General features: G+C 41.8%; 1 protein-coding gene across 3 annotated transcripts in view; it reads left to right on the plus strand.

Moving 5' to 3' along the window:
* pak3 (p21 (RAC1) activated kinase 3) overlaps positions 1-22,029 on the plus strand; it is a 101,162-nt gene that overhangs the window by 73,953 nt on the left and 5,180 nt on the right. For all 3 annotated transcript variants that reach the window (XM_062963867.1, XM_062963866.1, XM_062963868.1), the window contains 10 exons: positions 1,039-1,192; positions 2,301-2,338; positions 3,520-3,651; positions 4,151-4,313; positions 8,919-8,982; positions 10,832-10,880; positions 14,153-14,265; positions 15,593-15,710; positions 16,448-16,547; positions 21,256-21,452. In XM_062963867.1, coding sequence (XP_062819937.1) covers positions 1,039-1,192; positions 2,301-2,338; positions 3,520-3,651; positions 4,151-4,313; positions 8,919-8,982; positions 10,832-10,880; positions 14,153-14,265; positions 15,593-15,710; positions 16,448-16,547; positions 21,256-21,452 — 1,128 coding nt within the window. The remainder of the gene's footprint in view (positions 1-1,038; positions 1,193-2,300; positions 2,339-3,519; positions 3,652-4,150; positions 4,314-8,918; positions 8,983-10,831; positions 10,881-14,152; positions 14,266-15,592; positions 15,711-16,447; positions 16,548-21,255; positions 21,453-22,029) is intronic.

Genomic DNA, 22,029 nt, shown 5'->3' on the forward strand with positions numbered 1-22,029 from the left:
CAGGAAGGTTCTCAAGCACTCCGTGTCTTCCTCAAGGCATCCTCCCAGCATAACGACAGGGCTGCTCACACCTTCCTTATGCCAGGAGGAGGGCGAGACACGCAGTAGCTGAGAGCACTCAGGAAGGTTCTCAAGCACTTCGTGTCTTCCTCAAGGCATCCTCCCAGCATAACGACAGGGCTGCTCACACCTTCCTTATGCCAGGAGGAGGGCGAGACACGCAGTAGCTGAGAGCACTCCGGAGGGCTCTCAGCTGCTGCGTGCCTTCCTCCCCCTTCCTTTCTACATAAGGATGTGGCAGACCGCCACGGCTTTATGCCAAGAGGACAGGGAAAATGAGGAGGGCCTAAGTGTCTAGAGGGCCTTAGTTTGCCCATGCCTGCTTTAGGAGCTTTGTGTTGTTTCGGGGTCCAAAATGGAGAGATGTCAAGGACTTTGAAGAGACGGGAAGGGATCTTTCACCACACTCGCTGTGTTATGTAATTCCGGATTACCATTTTGATTTCCAAAATTGTGGTCTCTCCTCCGAACTGCGGAGAAGGCTCCCTGGGGGCCAATTAATATGTTGGGAAGCGGCTTCGACTTCAGTTGGATCAGCCGATATCTCTTGAGATTTTCTCTTGTTACACCGCCAGAGATCCAGTGTAAAATTCCTAAAAGCCCTTCGTTTAGAATAGCATTTGGATGTCAGCACTGAAGCACCAGAGAACCCAGCTAGGCTTTTCCGTCATTGTTCCATGGGTCAGAAAGACTTGATTTGAGGATGAGTTCCATGCACCTTTTTTTCTTGCCATGGTCATGACGGTCTTCTTTTTGTGTGTGTGTTTTCAGTTGAATCCAAATTTTAGCTCTTTGTTTTAAGAAAGGGTGAGAGAATGATCACCGCGGCTGTCAAACGTCTTGATTTAAAGGGCCAGGCTTCGGTCACAGTCTCTGACAGGCAGCATGGGACTCTGGGGAAGGCACTGTCCTGGCAGACAATCAGATCAAGCTGACCAAGTGCCCTGTATCCTCATTCGTACTGCTTTCTTTCCGCAGGGCATTCCTGAACAGTGGGCCCGGTTACTGCAAACCTCTAATATAACCAAACTGGAGCAGAAGAAGAATCCGCAAGCTGTTTTGGATGTCCTCAAGTTCTACGATTCCAAAGAGACAGTAAACAACCAGAAATACATGAGCTTTACATCAGGAGGTAAGCATGCAACAGTGGTTGAGAAGACACTTGTGGCCAATGTTTGGGAATAAAGCAGTGGTTCTCAACCTGTGGGTCCCCAAGTTTTTTGGACTGCAACTCCCAGAAATCCCAGCCAGATTACCAGCTATTAGGATTTCTGGAAGTTGAAGGCCAAACATCTGGGGGCCTAGAGGTTCAGAACCACTGGGATAAAGGGTAGATTCAAGAACCAGGTGATATAGTGGTTTGTGGATTTGATTAGGACTCTGGTAGACGATGATTTGAATCTACACTCAGCCATGGAAGATCACTAGGAAAGCCTTTAGAGCCTCACATGAAGACAATGGCAATCCCCTTCTGAACAAATCATGCCAAGAAAACCCTATGAAATGTTCACCTCAGGTTTGCCACAAATCAGAAATGGCTTGAAGGTACACAACAACCACAAAGTGTAGATCCAGAACTCAGGGGCGACATACTATAAACCAGTGGTTCTCAACCTGTGGTTCCCAGCAGTGGGCCGTGAAAATAAAAATTTATTTATTTTATTTCCGCTGCTTTCCGCAGAGCTGACCATTGCATTGGATAGACCACATCAGTTCTAGATTATTAAATATGCTTTTCTGTGGTTTTCTATACCTTAAAATAAGTGAACCTAGTCCTATCTATTATTTTGCTGAAACCGACCATGGCGCATCCCCTTTTGAGTCTTCTACATCACTTTCTCTAATGGTTAATTCAACTGGCAAGTGCCAACCAGATTGTACCCAAAGATACATGATGTTGGTATTAGCGTGCTTGAAGAAGACCTATGGTTACGACAATAAATAACAACCCCAAAAGGGATTTAATTGAGAGTAACTCCCTCTGTAGAATTGGAGGGAAGAGTGGAATAGAAAAATGGAAAGAGAATGGAAATGGAATAGAGCGTTCTTGGACGGGACACGATGAGCTCATCTTTCTTGCCATCTATCCATCCATCCGTGTCCCCTTCAAGAATTCTCTGTTCCATTTTGTTCCATTTTCATGACTTGATTGCATATGCTGCTTATATTGTCCAATATTACTCCAAATTATCCTCCTGCAAAGTGCCCTCCAACTACCCAGGTTCTTTTACACATTTCAGATAAGAGCGCCCACGGATATATTGCAGCCCATACTTCGGTGAGTATAAAAACCTATTGTGAGGGGTAAGCTGAACTCAGCCTTTTGGACCCCCCCCCCCCCCCCGCCCCAGTTTTGCAGCTCTAGTTCAATCTATGGGTTGGTTATAATTGGTGAAAATTGTTGAATCTGTCGGCATTTTTGAAACATTTAATGAATGCCAAATTATCCTGGAAACCACAAAGATACTCTTATAACCACATCGGGACTGAGTTCTCAGTATAAATAGCTTTGTGCTCAGTGTGAAATGGCTCAACAGGGACACACTTTTCATTTTTTAAAATGTGAAATGACTTAATTTTGCATCACTGAGGACCCAACGGAAATGCAACGATTTCAGCTGGTAGCGCATACTCAGAGGTTACTCATGGGTGCTATCCTATTCTGAGTTGCCCATGCCTGTTACACTGGTGTAAAGCATTGCACATGTGGTGGTGCCAATTAGAACATCTGATGAAGTGTGCTCGTTTGTTGCGGGTGGGGTGTTGTGTTGACTTTGAGGCAATGGGAGGTGATAGATAGATTATGGAAGGCAAATCAAAGAGAAAGGATAGAGATTGAAGGGGGATACAGTGCCCTTTTTGATCTGAGCATCATCCAGCAATGCTTAGACTGGGTTGCTGTGAGTTTTTTGGGCTATGTGGCCATGTTCCAGAAGCATTATCTCCTGACATTTCACCCACATCTATTGTTCTTTTGTTTACTGTCTTGATTTTAGAGTTTTTCAATACTGGTAGCCAGGCTAAAAACTCTAAAAAGAAATATAAAATCACGACAGTAAATAAAGAACAACACCCAGCTAACACCTCCCATCAAAGAATCCCCCTGGGCAGGAAGCAGCTAGGATTTGTAGCTGCAAGACAATTCAGTGCTAATCAAGCTGGCCAATTGCAACATTCACACTTGCCTCCAACAGACAAGAGTTTTTCTCCCACCCTGGATATTCCACAGATATATAAACCCCACCTGCCTAGTTTCCAACAGATCTCTCAACCTCTGAGGATGCCTGCCGTAGATGTGGGACAAACATTAAGAGAGAATGCTTCTGGAACATGGCCAGACAACCTGGAAAACTCCCAGCAACCCAGTGATTCCAGTCATGAAAGCCTTCAACATCCCAATGCTTAGACCGTTTGAATTTTGCTGAGGTTTTATGCAGTGCCCACAACTCTTCCCTACAGAGCACAAAAACAGCCTCGGAACCCCCACTCGCTCCCCCTGTTTCTGAAGAAGAGGATGAGGAAGATGAAGAAGAGGATGATGACAATGAACCTCCGCCAGTTATTGCCCCACGGCCAGAGCATACAAAATCAGTAAGCTCCTATTCTAATTTCTTCTTATTGGGACCAGCAGGGTACATAAAGCTGGCATCGTGTTAACGTCAAGCACAGGCATAGCTCAGTCTTATACTCACAATTTCTTTTTTTAATCCCACAGTTTACAATGTATTCAATGCTTAGACCACAGGCCTTTCACATATAGGACAAAGCAGGCTTTCGTGTCGAGCTGAGTTTCATATAGGGAGGGGGGCTTTCTGTTTCGTGCTTCCAAATAAATGAAGGACACGAAAGAAACGATAAGAACGAAGTTATGCACATGTCTACTGACCAGTCCCCTCAAGGTACCATAGAGCTGTGCTTTGTAGAACATGAGAAGGTCCTGCATTCCTAGCCAAGCAAATTTGAACTTTGAGAGAGAGAAACAGATACTTTTGGGGAAAGTGTAGGAAACATTTCATGCATTTCTGCTCTGTTCAGTTGCTCCAAATTCGCAATGCAATGACATTACTCCCCTCGTGCTTTTGTCTTCCAGATTTATACCCGTTCTGTCATTGAGCCTGTTACAGCTCCAGCCCCAGTAAAGGAGCCACCCACCCCGCAGCCTGAGAACTCCAACACAAACACTTTGTATAGGAACACAGACCGGCAACGGAAAAAATCCAAGATGACAGATGAAGAGATTCTAGAGAAATTAAGTGAGTGGTGTCAAATGGACATATTGTTTGCCTAATAGCTGGCCAGTGTTCCACTAATAGCTAGCCAGTGTGGGGCAAAGCCATTCCTTCCTGGGATCAAGAGCATTGCTATGTACTAGATATACCGTATATACTCGAGTATAAGCCGACCCGAATATAAGCTGAGGCACCTAATTTTACCACAAAAAAACTGGGAAAACATTGACTCCAGTATAAGCCGAGAGTGGTAAATTTCAGAAATAAAAACAGATACCAATAAAATTACATTAATTGAAGTATCAGTAGGTTAAATGTTTTTGAATATTTACATAAAGCTCAAATTTAAGATAAGACTGTCCAACTCTGATCCAATCATTATTCTCATCTTCTTCAATGTAAATGTGCTTATGTATCCTTTTAATAATAATAGAGTAAAATAATACATGTAATAATAATAATAATAATAATAATAATAATAATAATAATAATAATAATAATAAATAATACAGGAAAATAATACAAGTAATAATAAATAGAGTGAAATAATAAATGTATTAATAATAATAATGAAAATAGAGTAAAATAAATGTAAAATAAAATAGTAGCAACAACAATAGAGAAATATAATAAATGTAATAATACCAATAATAATAGCGAAAAATAATAAATGTACCATATATTCTCGAGTATAAGCTGACCCAAATATAAGCCAACCAGGACCCTCACCCAAGTATAAGCCGAGCGGGGCTTTTTCAGTCTTAAAAAAAGGGCTGAAAAACTAGGCTTATACTCAAGTATATACAGTACTCATGGATAAGTAGAAATTTTAGTCCAAAAGCTAACCATCAACACATGGGGTTTTCATGGGTCACTGTAAGCACACATACCCGATACGCCCAAATTTGAATACTGGCGGGGTTCAGATGGGATGGCTGTTGTTATTTGGGAGTTGTAGTTGCTGGGATTTATAGTTAACCTATAATAAAAGAGCATTCTGAATTCTAACAATGATGGAATTGTACCAAACTTAGCACACAGAAGCCCCATGACCAACAGAAAATACTGGAAGGGTTTGGTGGGCAATGATCTTGATTTTTGGAGTTGTAGTTCACCTACATCCAGAGAGCACTGTGGACTCAAACAATGATGGATCTGGACCAAACTTGGCACAAATACTCAATACAGTAGAGTCTCACTAATCCAAGCTAAACGGGCCGGCAGAAGCTTGGATAAACGAATATCTTGGATTATAAGGACTGATCAAGGAAAAGCCTATTAAACATCAAATTAGGTTATGATTTTACAAATTAAGCACCAAAACTTCATGTTATACAACAAATTTGACAGAAAAAGTAGTTCAATACGCAGTAATGTCATGTTGTAATTACTGTATTTATGAATTTAGCACCAAAATATCACGATATATTGGAAACATTGACTACAAAAATGGCTTGGATTATCCAGAGGCTTGGATAAGCGAGGCTTGGATTAGTGAGACTCTACTGTATGCCCAAACGTGAACACTGGTGGAGTTTGGGGAAAATAGACCTTGACATTTGTGAGTTGTAGTTGCTGGGATTTATAGTTCACCTACAATGAAAGAGAATTCTGAACCCCACCAAGGATAGAATTGGGCCAAACTTCCCACACAGAACCCCCATGACCAACAGAAAATACTGGAGGGATTTGGGAGGAATTGACTGTGATTTAGGGGAGATGTAGTTCACTTACCTCCAGAGAGCACTGTGAACCCAAACAAGGATGGATCTGGACCAAATTTGGCACAAATACTTTTGTGTTTTCTGATGGTCTTTGGGGACCCCTCTGACACCCCTTCATGGCCCCCCAAGGGGTCCCAACCCCCAGGTTGAGAAACGCTGGTGTAGATACACCCTGTGTCTTTTTCTTATGGCTCATAGCTCTTGAGCTGGGAGACTGCCATCTGTAAAGCATGAGATAAGTTTACCGTGTGTGTCTTCAGGTCTATGAACCCTTGGCTTTATGCATGGGGCTGTGGGTTCCCCTCTGTTTCCAGGCATCTGCTATTTCCTTCCTTCTTGCTGCGCTGCCTACCCTTTTGCTGTTCAGCCACAACCCACTCGGTTGCCTCAGTTGCCCTCTGCTGTGCTTTTCTGTTCCTTGCAATATTTCAGCTATATGGGTCATTGGGGAAAAAAACAGCATCTGAAAGCATCCAGAATCATGTTCAAGGACATTTCCAGGAGAAAGATAAGAAGGTGGCCACTGCAGCAGCTGACAAGACTTGAGCTAATCTGTCTTACCACTTGTCAGGCTCAGCAGCTGCCCAGCCGTCCTCCTTCATATATTTTCTCCCCGTTTCAGTAAACGGAGCTGATTAATGCACAGCTTGGACATGTCCAGAAATCGGCTGCCATGAATTGCTTGACTCCAATGCCCTCTAAATTAGTGATATTAACTGGGGCGCAATATTACTCCTTCGTGCCAAGGAAACCACTAAGATATTTTAAAAAGTGCGCTGGCAGGTGACACATGCGAGTGCAAGTTGCATTACAGGTGTGGGGCAATGCTTTTGGATAATGCTTATCAGTGGATTGCATTGTAAGTAGCACTGCACATGTAGAAGCATTGCTTATGTGACAGTGCATTTAAATGCACAAAGAAACCATAAGGCACATTGCCTATATGCATCATCGGTAAACATTATAATTGCAGAGCGGGATTTTGTCTTTTTTTCCAATATCTTGCATATGTTATTCTGGTCGTAGTTGTAAGGTATGTTAAGATTTTTCCTCATTAGGATATTGGAAACAAGACGAAATCCCCTCACTAGAAGAATGGATAAGTAAAATAACTGAAATAAAAAATATGGATAGATTGACTTATTTAATTGCAAAACAACAGTGAAAACCAAAAAAAAGAAACAGATTGGAGTAAATTAGAAAAATATTTAAAACAAAGGAAAATTGGAGTATAAATGAAAAAGAAGAAACACCACAGGCCTATGGTGAAGAACCAATGCTGTTATACATGAACTAAGAAGAAGAGAACATACAGGATCACAGACAAGAAATAAAAGTTATACACAACAGTAAATTGACCACAGAAGTTGACTCAGAAGCACTGCCCCTCCCCCACCCCCTTATCTCTTTTATTATTATTATTATTATTATTATTATTATTATTATTTTACTATTTTTTCTTTCTCTCTTTTTCTCTTTTACTTCCCTACCCATCCCCCTTCCCTGAAGGTTTATATTTTATGTATATAATAAAATGCAAAATAAACACTATTTTATAAAAAAATAATTGCAGAGCACGTTGTTGGACATACACATTGGCCACATAATATAATGCAAGATTCCTGCCTATGCCTGGCAATGTTATAGAGTTGAAAACATTTATGTGCAGAAGTGGAGGTTGCTGGCTTTTGTTTCAGGTTAAATTCTGATTTTATGGGAGCTTTCCATGGTTTTGAAGCCCAAATGGCTTTCAGCACCTTGGAGGTCTCCTTGAAAGGAATGCAGTACCTCTGGATTAATTCCAAGAATTGATACACAATCCTAATGACAGGGATGCTATCGTTTGGGGGGTTACATTCTCATAATGTAGTATAGCCATCCATCCATATTCACTGGGGTTGGGGCACAGGGCCCCATGGATTAAACAATTGCAGTCTGGAGAGAACACTTAAGGAATTTCTAGGCCTTCAGTTGAAAGCTGGCCATGGAAACATATTGTAGGGTTTAGAGTTTCCTAGGAGCAGGGTGAGCTCCCATTGTCAGCCCCAGCTTCTGCCACCCTAAAAGTTCGAAAACATGCAAATGTGAATAGATCAATAGATACCGCTCCAGCGGGAAGGTAACAGTGCTCTATGCAGTCATGCCGGCCTCATGGCCTTGGAGATGTCTATGGACAATGCCAGCTCTTTGGCTTAGTAATGGAGATGAACACCAACCCCAGAGTCGGACACGACAAGACTTAATGTCAGGGGAACACCTTTACCTTTACTAGAGTTTCCTAGAGGAATAATATTCCTAAAAATATCTAGGTCTTTCAGCATGAATGGAAAAAGTTGACTATAGAGGCACATTGGAGGACTGAGAGATTCATATAAAGAACATTTTAAACCAAATCCATGAATAATTAACTTTGCAAAAGTTGATTATTATATGGAGTTATAACCATAATGGAGCCTCTGGTGGCTCAGTGTGTTAAAGTGCTGAGCTGCTGAACTTGCAGACCAAAAGGTCCCAGGTTCAAATCCGGGGAGCGGAGTGAGCGCCCACTGTTAGCTCCAGCTTCTGCCAACCTAGCAGTTTGAAAACATGCAAATGTGAGTAGGTCAATAGGCACTGCTAACGGCATTCCATGCAGTCATGCTGGCCACATGACCTTGGAGGTATCTACGGACAACGCCAGCTCTTCGGCTTAGAAATGGAGATGAGCACCAACCCCCAGAGTCGGACACGACTGGACTTAACGTCAGGGAAAACCTTTACCTTTTCCTATAACCATAATGCCTAAGAACACATCTTTGTTACCCAACATATGCCTTTAATTGGGTTCTCTTGTTCCTTGTTATCACTGGAAACACCCTAAACAGATTCATATTTATGCAAGATCTGCGTTTCTTGTTTTTTCTAGGAAGCATTGTGAGTGTCGGGGACCCAAAGAAGAAATACACACGGTTTGAAAAAATTGGCCAAGGGTGAGTATGACCCAAAGACGCTGGCTCCGCCTTGATTGTGAGATATTCTTTCGACCTGCTCCTTATTGAAAATGTGTTTTCCTGGAGGCAGTATGACTTGGCTAATACTCCCTTCTCGAAAGATTTCCAGCTCGGTTGCTGATCCTCTTTCTAGACCCTGAAATTGACATCTGTGTGCGAACAGGTTTTCCAAATCACAATACTGATACAGAAAAGCTTTGAGCTCTTTGGGGCTGCACTTCTGCACCGACGGCCATGAAAGAACGGAATTAAAAATTGTTATGTAAACAAATTGGATTAATCTTCTCTATTAGTCACAGAAAAGGCATTTACATTTATAGTGGAACGGTCTGTAGCAATGCATGGTGAAGACGCAGCTATGTGAAACCACAGGATCCAGTTAGTACTAAACAATTAGAAAATTCAGATACATGGGAAATCCTTCAAATTAATCAACATTCATGTAGAGGTCTCATATGAAAATTATCCTTAATGGTTCTTTCATGGCTCTGCTTCCATTAAGAAGAATGAGGTTGCTACATAGGTAGCTGTGATTTTGGATGGAGCACAAGGCAAGAAATACTTAGTATTTACTGTAATGTTTCATGTTGATTTATCTGAAGTGTCAAAATATCCCAAAGTCCAAAATGAGTCTCCTTTGGTAGAGAAAAAGTGGGGTATATAACAACAACAACAGCAACAACAATAACAACAACAACAACAACAACAACAACAACAACAACAACGGTCCATGAATGGATGAGATTGCTTTCTAATGGTTCACTGCACACCAAGTTTGCTCCATTCACAACATTATTAAAAATATATAAAATTACCTTCAGGTTCTTAGCTGTGGTGGCACAATGGATTAAACCTTTGTGCTGGCTGGACTGCTGACCTGAAGGTTGGGTTGCTGATGTGAAGGTTGCCGGTTCGAATTTGCAGGATGGGGTGAGCTCCTGTCTGTCAGCTACGGCTCATGAGAGGGGCCTCCCAGCAGGATGGTAACACATCTGGGCATTCCCTGGACAACATCTCTGTAGATAGCCAATTCTCTCACACCAGAATTAACTTGCAGTATGTTCTCAAGTCTCTTCTGAAACAATTTAAAAAACCCTTCATTAGGTGCATATGGAATATGAATGGATGCTATGTTTAAACTTAGGTCCCAAGATATCTCATTATGTCCATATATGCAAATCTAGGCATTCTAAAATCAGAAAAACACCCAAACACCTGTATCCAAACTTTTTGGAGAAGGATACCCAACCTGTATTCCATTGTTTTTGTTTTAGTGGAAGATGATCATAGCCAATACTTCTCCAGGAGCCTCTATGTCAGTGGTTCTCAACCTGTGGGTCCCCAGATGATTTGGCCTATAACTCCCAGAAATCCCAGCCAGTTTACCAGCTATTAGGATTTTGGGAAGGCCAAAACACCTGGGGACCCATAGGTTGAGAACCACTGCTCTATGTCTTCCAACATAACTCTGTAGTCAACTTCAGGTAGAATTGCATTGGAGGACCTTGACATTCATAGAGAGACATATCCTTACAGAAGTGTTTTCTCAGGTGAAAGCAAACGCAAAATAGTGGGTTTTTTAAAATTCAATTTTTCACTTTTGTAGAGGTCCAATTCCATTAACCCCTATGAAAATGGGCGATCTCTTGTACTGTGCTATGCAGATCCACTTGAAACAGATTAAGAAATGATCAACTCTTGTTGTTCTGTTCTTTAATGAAACTCTTCTAAAAATGGACAAGTGTTAATCCAGCAACTACTGCTTACATATAGCCTTCATATTACTGTGTGGAACCTCCTTATAACCTGTTTTTTATCCCCTCTGTAGGGCATCGGGTACAGTGTATACTGCAATAGACATTGCCACAGGGCAGGAGGTGAGTGCAAAACAGACTCTTATTTCATTTGCAAAGAGGGAAATTCTACGGCTTTATGGACTCACTTTGATGCCACCATCAATGTTCTACACTCCAAAAAAAGGAAAAATGGTGAACATGTGTATATTCTTGATTCTGGTAGAGTGATGAAGAAGGTGGAGACAGCTTGTTTCCTACTGCTCCAGAGAGACTTGGGCTCAATGGATTGAAATGGCAGGAAATGCCATTTGAGGAGCAGCCTAAGTATGTTTAGTCTGGAGTAGAGAAGGCAAAGAGGGGACATGAGAGCGATGTTTCAGTATCTGAAAGGATGACATATTGAGGCTTGTTTTCTGACGCTCCAGAAACAACGAAACTATACGCTCAAACTGTAGTAAATGGGAGTCCACCTAAACATTAGGAAGAACCGCATGATGGTAAGAGCTGTTAAACAGTGGAATATGTGTTGTCGAAGGCTTCCATGGCCAGAATCACTGGATTGCTGTGAGTGTTCCGAGTTGTATGACCATGTTCCAGAAGCATTCTCTCCTGATGTTTTGCCCACATCTATGGCAGGCTTCCTCAGAGGTTGTGAGGTCTGTTGGAAAATAGGCAAGTGGGGTTTATATATCTGTGGAATAATGTCCAGGGTGGGAATAATAATAATAATAATAATAATAATAATAATAATAATAATAATAATAATAATAATAATAGAAATTGACAAAATTACGATCTGCCAGCTGCAAAAGGCCACCCTGCTGGGATCTGCACACATCATCCGAAAATACATCACACAGTCCTAGACACTTGGGAAGTGTTCGACTTGTGATTTTGTGATACGAAATCCAGCATATCTATCTTGTTTGCTGTGTCAGAATATAATAATAATACTTTATTTTTGTATCCTGCCACCATCTCCCCGAAGGGACTCGGGGCGGCTTTCATGGGGTCAAGCCCAGAAGAAGACAAAAGTGCAAACAAGTTAAAATATAAAACAAAACAATAAAATAACAGTACAGTATAACAATATTCAAGCAGCAATTATACAGATAAAACCATAAAACAAGATAACAAGTATAAAACAATTTCAGTTTCAGTTGTCTGAGGCATGTGTGAATGTTGCAATTGGCCACCTTGATTAGCATTGAATAGCCTTGCAGCTTCAAAGTCTGGCTGCTTCCTGCCTGGGGGAATCCTTTGTTGGGAGATGTTACCTAGCCCTGCTTTCATACTCCTGCAAGTGATGTAGAACCTTTTAGGTAACTTCAAAGGAGGCCCCATATACTGCTTATGGCATCAATGAAAAGGACCTGATGGAGCTGGCAACCCATTGCTGCGATGCAGGTCTGGCAGATTGTCTCCCCTTCATTGACTCTGGCCTTGCATCCTTGCCACGGTTGATGCCACCTCCCTTCTGAGCTGATTTGCTGGAGAAGCAGATGTTCAAACCGAGCTGCTAAGCCCACCGCGATTAATACAATACCCACCTCCCTCTTTAAGTATTGGGTGGTCTGGTTGTCAAGATCCCTTTCCTTACTGGTTCCAGAGATATTAACGCCACTTAGCAGAACCTTTGATTCCCCAAGTTGGCTGTAAATATCAATTAAAGAAGGATCTCTGCCAAAGTGTCGAGATTGGTATTTCGGTGACAAGGAGGTCAGTTGACATTTAAAATCATTAAAACGAAGAAAAAATTGAAAGGAGGGTCAAAGGTCTATCTTTAAAACACACAATTATGTGTAGGCTATACTCCGTTTTACATGTTGACCGATGCATGACCCATCAAAGCCAACAAGAGAGGAGGCCTTTGAACTCTCTCTGCTTTGGTTCATGTCAAGTTGTCACCTTGATGTTCACAACTTTGTCATAATTGGAGAGAAGACGGACTCAGGGGTCAGTCTTCTCAAGCTGGGAAAGAAAGGAAAGTTCAGAAACAATCTAGAATTATTAAGGACGACTTGGGTTTTGCTGCAGATCCCAGCAAACAATGCCTTGGGTTGTTGCATCAGTACTAGAGTGTCAGGAGAGATTTGGCCAACTACATTCAGGTCTAGTCTCAGTAGGACTTACGTTTCCTTGGAATTGAGTAGTGAAACTCTATAGGGCAACATTTCAGGGATGAAAATGGAGTCACTTGTGTATTTGTTGGTTACAATCACATAGACACATTAGTAAAGGTTTACCCTTGACATTAACTCTAGTTGTGCTCAACTCTGGAGGTGGTGCCCATCTCCATTCCCAAGCCCAAAAAGCCGGCGTTGTCCGTAGACGCCTCCTAGGTCATGTGGCCAGCATGACTGTATGGAGTGCTGTTACCTTCCCGCCAAAGCAGTACCTATTGATCTACTCACATTTGCATGTTTTCAAACTGCTTGGTTGGCAGAAGCTGGGGAGAACAACAGGAGCTCACCCCTTCCACAGATTCAAATCACTGACCTTCTGATCAGCAAGTTCTGCAGTTTAGTGGTTTAACCCGCTGCACCACCATGGCCCCTTATATAGACACATTACTCATGGGCAAATGTTCTTTCTCTGTTACTCGAACATTGTGTAGGCAAAACATAATGCAGGTGTATTATAAACAGTGGAGCCAAAAGTCACATCACTTTTACACACACGCACACACATACACACATATATCTGTGCAACACAAAGGCCAAGAATTATACAAACTTTTCTGTAGGTTCGATTAGAGAACATATTGCTATAAATATCGTATTTATTGTTTGTTTATTTTTATATGTGCTATAAATATTGTATCAGTTGTTGGTACAGGTTGAGTATCCCTCTTCTGAAATGCTTAGAATTTTGGAGGATTTGGGAATATTTGCACATACATAATGAGACATCTTGGAGATGGAGCTCAACTCTAAACACAAAATTCATGTATCTTACACACCCGATACACATAGTCTGAAGGTAGTTTTATTCACTATGCCTTTAATAAGTTAGTGCATTAAACAAAGACTGTGTACATCGATTGTGCAAAGATGCCACCTATGTGGCAATTTCAGATATTGGAGTATTTGGGATTTTCAGGTCAGGGAAGCCTAATCTGTATTTGTAATATATTTGATTGGTTTGTGTGATGCTCTTGGATGTTTTTGAAGGTCCTTTTTATTGTCGGTTGATGACATGGAGTTACTGTGCTAATACAAAATGCTTGTTCCCAATCTTCCATTATCGCTGAGATCTTGTTCTCAAAAGTTATCAGCTCTTCCGCGGTGTGTTTATTTCGTGCTGATTGTTTAGTTCAATTAAAAATATGTGTCCTCAAACTGTCATTCCAGGTGGCTATAAAACAAATGAATCTCCAACAGCAGCCCAAAAAGGAATTAATAATTAATGAAATCTTGGTCATGAGGGAAAATAAGAATTCGAACATCGTGAACTATTTAGATAGGTAAGTAGCACCGGGTCTTGGTTTGGCATTGTTTCCTGAAGTGGTTTTGGTAAGAAGTCACAACTATCATCCTGAGTTAGGATATGGTTTGTTCAATGTGCCTCATCATAATTCACTGTTTTGTGGGAATTTTGCCTCAAACAACCAAAATACCTCTCCAAACCCAATCTCTTCTCTTCTGAAGTTCATCTTCAGTATAGCCCTTTCCTGATTGATGAATGGTAGACGAAGCAGCAGAGAAAATCCAGTTATTTCCTCATAGCTGAATGCACAGTACAAGGTTCCCTCATCTTTTGATGTCTCACTTTCCAGTTATTTGCTTTTTTTGGACCAGTCTAAAGTATAACCATGTAACACACTTTCAACCCCTGGTCCATTCTTTCAACCATTCCGTTTGCTCCCATGTTTATTCTCAGTAGATGCACCGCCATCTAGTGTTCAACCTTGCTTTTGCAAGCTAAAGATAATAATATACTTTATATATTCCGCTCAGTCTCCCCAGAGATACTCAGAGCGGATTACAGAACACATATGAGGCAAACATTTAATGCCTTTTACACAACATACAACACACAGACAGAGGTAAAGGTCTTCCCACTTTTTCATCTCCGGCGTCTGGAGGCAATGCTCAACTTCTGGCCATGGGGAGATGCTTTTGTTCCATTTTTCCATGCCTAGGAGCCTGTTATCTGTAGATATTTCCAATCTGTTGCCGTCATGTTTTTGCATATCAGCACAGGCATCCTTTTCCCTTCCTGCTGAGGCGGTACCTATTGATCTACTCGCATTGCATGCTTTCGAACTGCTAGGTTGGCAGAAGCTAGGGCTGACAGTCGGGAGCTCATGTCGACTTGCAGCTTTGAACTGCCAACCCTCCAGTTGACAGATTTCCTGCAGCTAGCGGTTTAACCCACTTATCTACCATGCCCGTTCAGTTCTTTCCAATGATTTTCAATTTTTGACAGTGCTCTGGTCCCTGAGCTGTTAAATAAGTGAGGGAGGGCTGTAATGATATCATCCTTAGGGATCTCCATAGGAATTTTGGGCCCATTCACATGACAGAATAATAAGACATTACGTGCCATGAACGTCTCACCCATTTGCGTGACATTGATATATAGTGCCATGGTAGGGAAGCCTAAGGTGAAACAATCCAAAGTGAAAGAAGACGAAACAGAGTAGCTTTTGAACGGACCGTTGTCCTCATGTTATAGTTTAAGTTGTTTGTTGGTTGATATTTAAGGAGGGTTTGTTCAGAATGACATCCTAGAGATGTTTAAATTAGTAAATTCGTACACACACTCTCTTTCCATGATTGGTTTTTCAGCTACCTTGTCGGTGATGAACTTTGGGTCGTCATGGAGTATTTGGCCGGGGGCTCGTTGACGGATGTTGTTACAGAAACCTGCATGGATGAAGGACAAATAGCTGCTGTCTGTAGGGAGGTAAGAGGTTTCCATGGCCATTAAAGAGATGTCAACCTGCATTCATTCTACAGTGTAGATGTGCCCGGAGACAGATTAAACTACAGGCTCCCAAACACAATTCTCAGATGGTGGGTCTCAGATGTCTCCACCAGCATGGTTAGTGGCCAGATATTGTAGTAATCCAATAATATCTAAAGCCTATAATAAGAATCTCTAGATTAGAGATATGCTTTAATGGCAGATTATTATTATTATTATTATTATTATTATTATTGTATGACACAGCAAACAAGATAAATATGCTGGATTTCGTATCACAAAATCACAAGTCGAACACTTCCCAAGTGTCTAGGACTGTGTGATGTATTTTCGGATGATGCGTGCAGATCCCAGTAGGGTGGCTTTTTGCAGTTGGCAGATTGTAATTTTGTCAGTGTCTATTGTTTCCAAATGCCGGCTGAGATCTTTTGGCACGGCACCCAGTGTGCCCATCACCACTGGGACCACCTGCACTGGTTTCTGCCAGAGTCTTTGAAGTTCAATCTTGAGGTCCTGATAGCGGCTGAGTTTTTCCTGTTGTTTTTCGTAAATGCGACTGTCACCTGGGATGGCAACATCAGTGATCCAAACCTTTTTCTTTTCCACAACTGTGATGTCTGGTGTGTTGTGTTCCAGAACATTGTCAGTCTGGATTATTATTATTATTATTATTATTATTATTATTATTATTATTATTATTATTATTATTTTGACAGTGCCTGCAAGCTCTAGATTTCTTGCATTCAAACCAAGTTATCCATCGAGACATCAAGAGTGACAACATTCTCCTTGGGATGGATGGATCTGTTAAACTCAGTAGGTATTCTTTTTACACTTCTACCTTCAAAGCATTGTGAATTGGATGATCCCTGTTATTGTTATTGCTGTTGTTAGCCTGCTTCCCCCCCCCCCCCCCCCAGAACGGAGGATACAAAAACATTGTTGAATGACGGCAGTTTGACTCTTCTTTAGCTGTCATTGCTCAATGCTATGGAGTCCTGGGAGTTGTAGTTTTGCAGGGTCTTGAGCCTTCTCTGCCAAAGAGTGTTGGTGCCTCACCAATTACGACTCCCAGGATTCAATAGCATTAAACCATAGCAGTTCAACCGGTGTCAAACTGCATTCATTCCACATTGTAGACCCAACCTATCTTTGACAAAGAGATGTAATTTTTTTCTTGAAGGAAGAAATGAGTTATTTGAGCAGTTTTCTTCCCATTGTAATAAAGTTTTCAAAAAACCCAGCAGTTTTCAATTATTCCCCTATAATTCGGAACTTATTTTCTGCAAACTTCCCGTGCGGTAAAGTGTTGTCAAAGGCTAGAACCAATGGGCTACTGTGAGTTTTTCGGGTTGTATGGCCATGTTCCAGAAGCATTCTCTCCTGATGTTTCACCCACATCTATGGCAGGCAAACCCAGAGGTTGTGAGGTCTGTTGGAAACTAGGCAAGTGGGGTTTATAAATATGTAGAATGTCCAGGGAAGAAAGAACTCTAGTATGAATATTGCAATTGATCATCTTGATTAGCATTTAATGGCCTTGCAGCTTTAAAGCTTGGCTGCTTCCTGCCTGGGTGAATCTTTTGTTGGGAGGTGATTAGCTGGCCCTGATCGCTTCTTGTCTGGAATTTCCCCATGTGGTCTTTTTGTGTAACAAATGGTATTGCTTGTGAAGAAATATTATATCCTCCACAGAAAATGCATATCCCCCTGCAGAACAGTAACTGTCTCATTCTGTGAAAAAAGTCAATAGAAAATGGCATTTTCAGCTCAGATAATAGCATTTTCTGCACAGAAATCTTAATGTTGTGGATTTTGTGTAGAATAAGTTCCAGAGTGCAATTTTTTTGTTATTTATTTATTTATTAGCGACATTTATATCCTGCCCTTCTCATCCCGAAGGGGACTCAGGGTGGCTTACAAGTTATATGTACATCTATATATATAAAAGAGTGATGGCATCACGGCGTTGCACAAAACAACAAATCTACAGGCCCCCCAACCTCCAAATTTGACAAAACAACCCATCATCCACGGCTCCAGTAAGATACAACACATTTATATGACAAACACAATCACAGGGCCACAAACGGCCAAAAACCGCAACAGGCGATGTGCGCCTGCGCGCACCCTCCCCTCCCATCCTTTCCCGCGTGCACACACACACCTCGCCTCAGAGCTGAAGGAAGGAAGGCAGGAAGGCCGATTCCTTGGTGGGCGCGGGATGCAGGAGGCCGCGCTGGGAGGTGCGGGCCTCACGTCGCTCTCTGCCCTCTCCCCCTTCCTCTCCTCCCCCCTCAGGGCCCATGAAGGGCCCCGGTTGCCGTTCAGGCCCCCTCCTCCCGCCCCTCTCCCCTCCCCTCAGTGCGAGGAAGGCCCCGCGGAGCCCCCGTCTCACCCTCTCTCCTCCTCCCTTCTCGGTTCTTCTCGGAGGTCTTCAAGCTCTTCAAGGTGAGGGGGGAAGAGGAGGGCATGGCCCTCGAGCAGGCCTGGACCTCCCCTCGAGTTGTTTGGGGCGCCAACCCCCCCGCCCTTCCCGGCCTCAGGACCCTTCCTTTTCCCCCTCACCCGGTTAAACGGCTGAAGGGGAAAAGGAAAGAGCCTCAGGCCAGGAAGGGTGGAAGTTGGCGCCCAAAACAAGTCAAGGGAAGGCCCAAGTTGGCCCACGCTGAGCTTCCCCCTTTTCTGTCGTTGTTGTTGTTCTCACCCACAAATTACAATCCCTCCAATGCCTCAAAAGCCCCCCTTTTTTTCCTCTCAAACCCTATCGCCCTCACCTTTCCCTTCCCTGTAATAATTATTAATATAATAATAACTGATCATGTAATAATCACCAATAATAATACTAATTTATTATTATTATAATACTGATAATCATTTGAAAACATAATAATTCATAATAATCAGTTCTTATTATTATAACACTGACAATCATTCAACAATGTATTAACAAATCGTAATAATAGAAAATTATTATTATTATTATAGTAATAATCATTCACAAATTAATAATTATTATTATAACATTGATAATCATTCAACAATATAATAACAACTAATAATAAGTGGTAAGTTATTATTTTTATCACAATGATAATCATTCAAGACTATAATAATTATTATTGTATTAACAGAAGGCGCCTCATATAATCCACTTCTAAACAATTAATATCACATTATAAATATACACTAGAATCTCACTTATCCAACATAAACAAGCCGGCACAATGTTGCATAAGTAAATATGATGGATAATAAGAAGGGATTCAGGAAAACCAATTACACATCGAATTAGGTAATCATTATACAAATTAAACACCAAAACATCATGTTATACAACAAATTTGAAACAAAAAGTAGTTCCATGCATAGTAATGCTATGTAGTAATTACTGTATTTACAAATTTACCACCAAAATATCACAATACATTAAAAACACTCACTCCAAAAACATTGACTATTAAAAGGCAGACTCCACTGCATAATCTAGAACATTGAATAAACGAATGTTGGATAAGTGAGATTCTACTGTAATATGAAATCATTACTGTGGTACAATAATACACAACAATATCATCTCAGGACAGTAAATAAAGATCAACATTCTAAAAACACAGCTATTCCATCCAGGAAACAATCAGGGCCATCTAACACCTCCCACCAAAGGATTCCCCCCTTCACACAGGAAACTACCCACGCTTTGAACCTACAAGGCCATTCCGTACTCATCACTCTCATCTCAGCACAGGAAATAAACAACAACAGTCTGAAAACACACAAATTCCATCCAGGAAACAATCACACCCAGCTAACACCTCCCACCAAACGATTCCCCCCCCCCAAGGCATGGAAGCAGCCAGGCTTTGAAGGTACAAGGCCATTCCGTACTCATCACTCTCTCATCTCAGGACAGTAAATAAAGAGCAACACTCTGAAAACACTGGAATTCCATCCAGGAAACAATCAGGACCACCTAGCACCTCCCAACAAAGCATTCCCCCCCTCTAACACACGAAACCACCCAGGCTTTGAAACTACAAGGCCATTCCGTACTCTGGGGCCAATTTGCAATATATTAATATATATAATAATACAATACATTGTATATACATATAATACTGCTAATAATATTATAATACACTACAATATAATACTAATAACAAAACAGTATAATTATATATATATATTACTACTAATATTGTGAAATAGTCGTATACTATTATATGTTATAGCGTAATATCCTATCATATGTCTTTAATGTAATAAATGAATAAATAAAACTGTATAATTTTTGTTGACGGTCAGAACAAAAATAAAACCCAATGTAGATTGACCAACACCACTAAAAAAAAGCCACAGCAACGCGTGGCCGGGCACAGCTAGTACAATATATTATATTATTAGCATAGCACAATATAAGCATTATATATTATAGTAGAGTCTCGCTTATCCAACATAAATGGGCTAGCAGAATGTTGGATAAGCAAAAATGTTGGATAATAAGGAGGCATTAAGGAAAAACCTATTAAACATCAAATTATGTTATGATTTTACAAATTAAGCACCAAACATCATGTTTTACAACAAATAGATAGAAAAAGCAGTTCATTACATAGTGACATTATGTAGTAATTACTGTATTTATGAATTTAGCACTAAAATATAGCAATGTATTGAAAACATTGACTACAAAAAAAATTAAATACTAAAAGGCAGACTGCATTGGATAATACAGGTTGGATAAGCGAGACTCTACTGTACTATATTGTACTATACCACTATATTGCAGTATTGTTAGTAATATTAGATGTAATATAAATATGCAATTGTAGTAAGGTAAAGGTAAAGGTAACGGTTTCCCCTGACGTTAAGTCCAGTCATGTCCGACTCTGGGGGTTGGTGCTCATCTCCATTTCTAAGCCGAAGAGCCGGCGTTGTCTGTAGACACCTTCAAGGTCATGTGGCCATTAGCATGACTGCATGGAACGCCGTTACCTTCCCGCCGGAGCGGTACCTATTGATCTACTCAGATTGGCTCCCGCCGCTCCTGGGGTTTGAACCTGGGACCTTTCGGTCTCCAGCTCAGTGCTTTAATGCACTTCGCCACCGGGGCACAATTATAATAGTGTTTTGTTATTATTATATTGTATTGTATTCTCCCCCTGGGGGAGAAAAGCGGTATATAAATTAAATAAATAAATAAATAAATAAATAATATCACTATCAATATTATATGTATATACAATATATTATATTATTAGTATAGCATTAGTCCCAGATTCATCTCCTCTGGGTTTCTTGAGACTTAAGAAACATGTTCCTTGTTAATTTTAAAAATATTTTCAAATAATTTTGTCTATATTGTTTGCACCCTTGAGCTCCTCCAGCTGGACATGGTAGTTCTGGATTCTAATCCGTTCTTCTTTACCGCGGTTCCTCCTGTCTCTGTGACCCATTTGCCAGATGTCTGTGTCTTCTGTCTGATCTTCTCAAGTCTCAACTTTTTGCTTTTTCTCCTTTATAGCTGACTTTGGCTTCTGTGCCCAGATTACGCCGGAGCAAAGTAAACGGAGCACAATGGTCGGGACCCCGTACTGGATGGCCCCCGAAGTCGTCACACGGAAAGCGTACGGCCCCAAAGTGGATATCTGGTCTTTAGGGATCATGGCAATAGAAATGGTGGAAGGAGAACCTCCGTATCTGAATGAAAATCCTCTCAGGGTAAGAGCAAATTCTGATGCTCTTGGACTTTTTTGAAAAGCACATCCTCGATGATACTTGACTGGACATTTTGACAAGGTCCTCCATGACCTTCTGGCAAACAAATAGTCAAATGTGGGCTAGGCAAAACTATCGTCAGGTGGATCTGTAATTGGTTAAGTGAACGCAGGGCCGGCCGGAGATATTTTTTGATGTGAAGCGGGGGTGCTGAAAAGCGCCCCCGCCACCGGCGCCCTGGCCCCGCCCAGCGTGCCCTGGCCCCGCCTCCCACGCTGCGTGGGAGGCGGGGCCAGGGCGAATAGTGAGGGGGCGGGGCCAGAGTTGGCCCCGCCCCCCGCCCAGCGTGCCCTGGCCCCGCCTCCCACGCAGCGTGGGAGGCGGGGCCAGGGCACGCTGGGCGGGGGGGGGCGGGGCCAGAGTTGGCCCCGCCTCCCACGCTACCCCCGCTCGCCCGTCTGGCCTTTTGTAGCAGGCCAGACTTCAGCGGAGGTTCCTCCAGGCCGCAATCGCGGCCTGGAGAAACCTCCGCTGAGTCTGGCCTGCTACAAAAGGCCAGACGGGCGAGCGGGGGTAGCGT

This window comes from Anolis carolinensis, unplaced genomic scaffold, assembly GCF_035594765.1.
Source record: "Anolis carolinensis isolate JA03-04 unplaced genomic scaffold, rAnoCar3.1.pri scaffold_12, whole genome shotgun sequence".
Classification (NCBI taxonomy): Eukaryota; Metazoa; Chordata; class Lepidosauria; order Squamata; family Dactyloidae; genus Anolis; species Anolis carolinensis.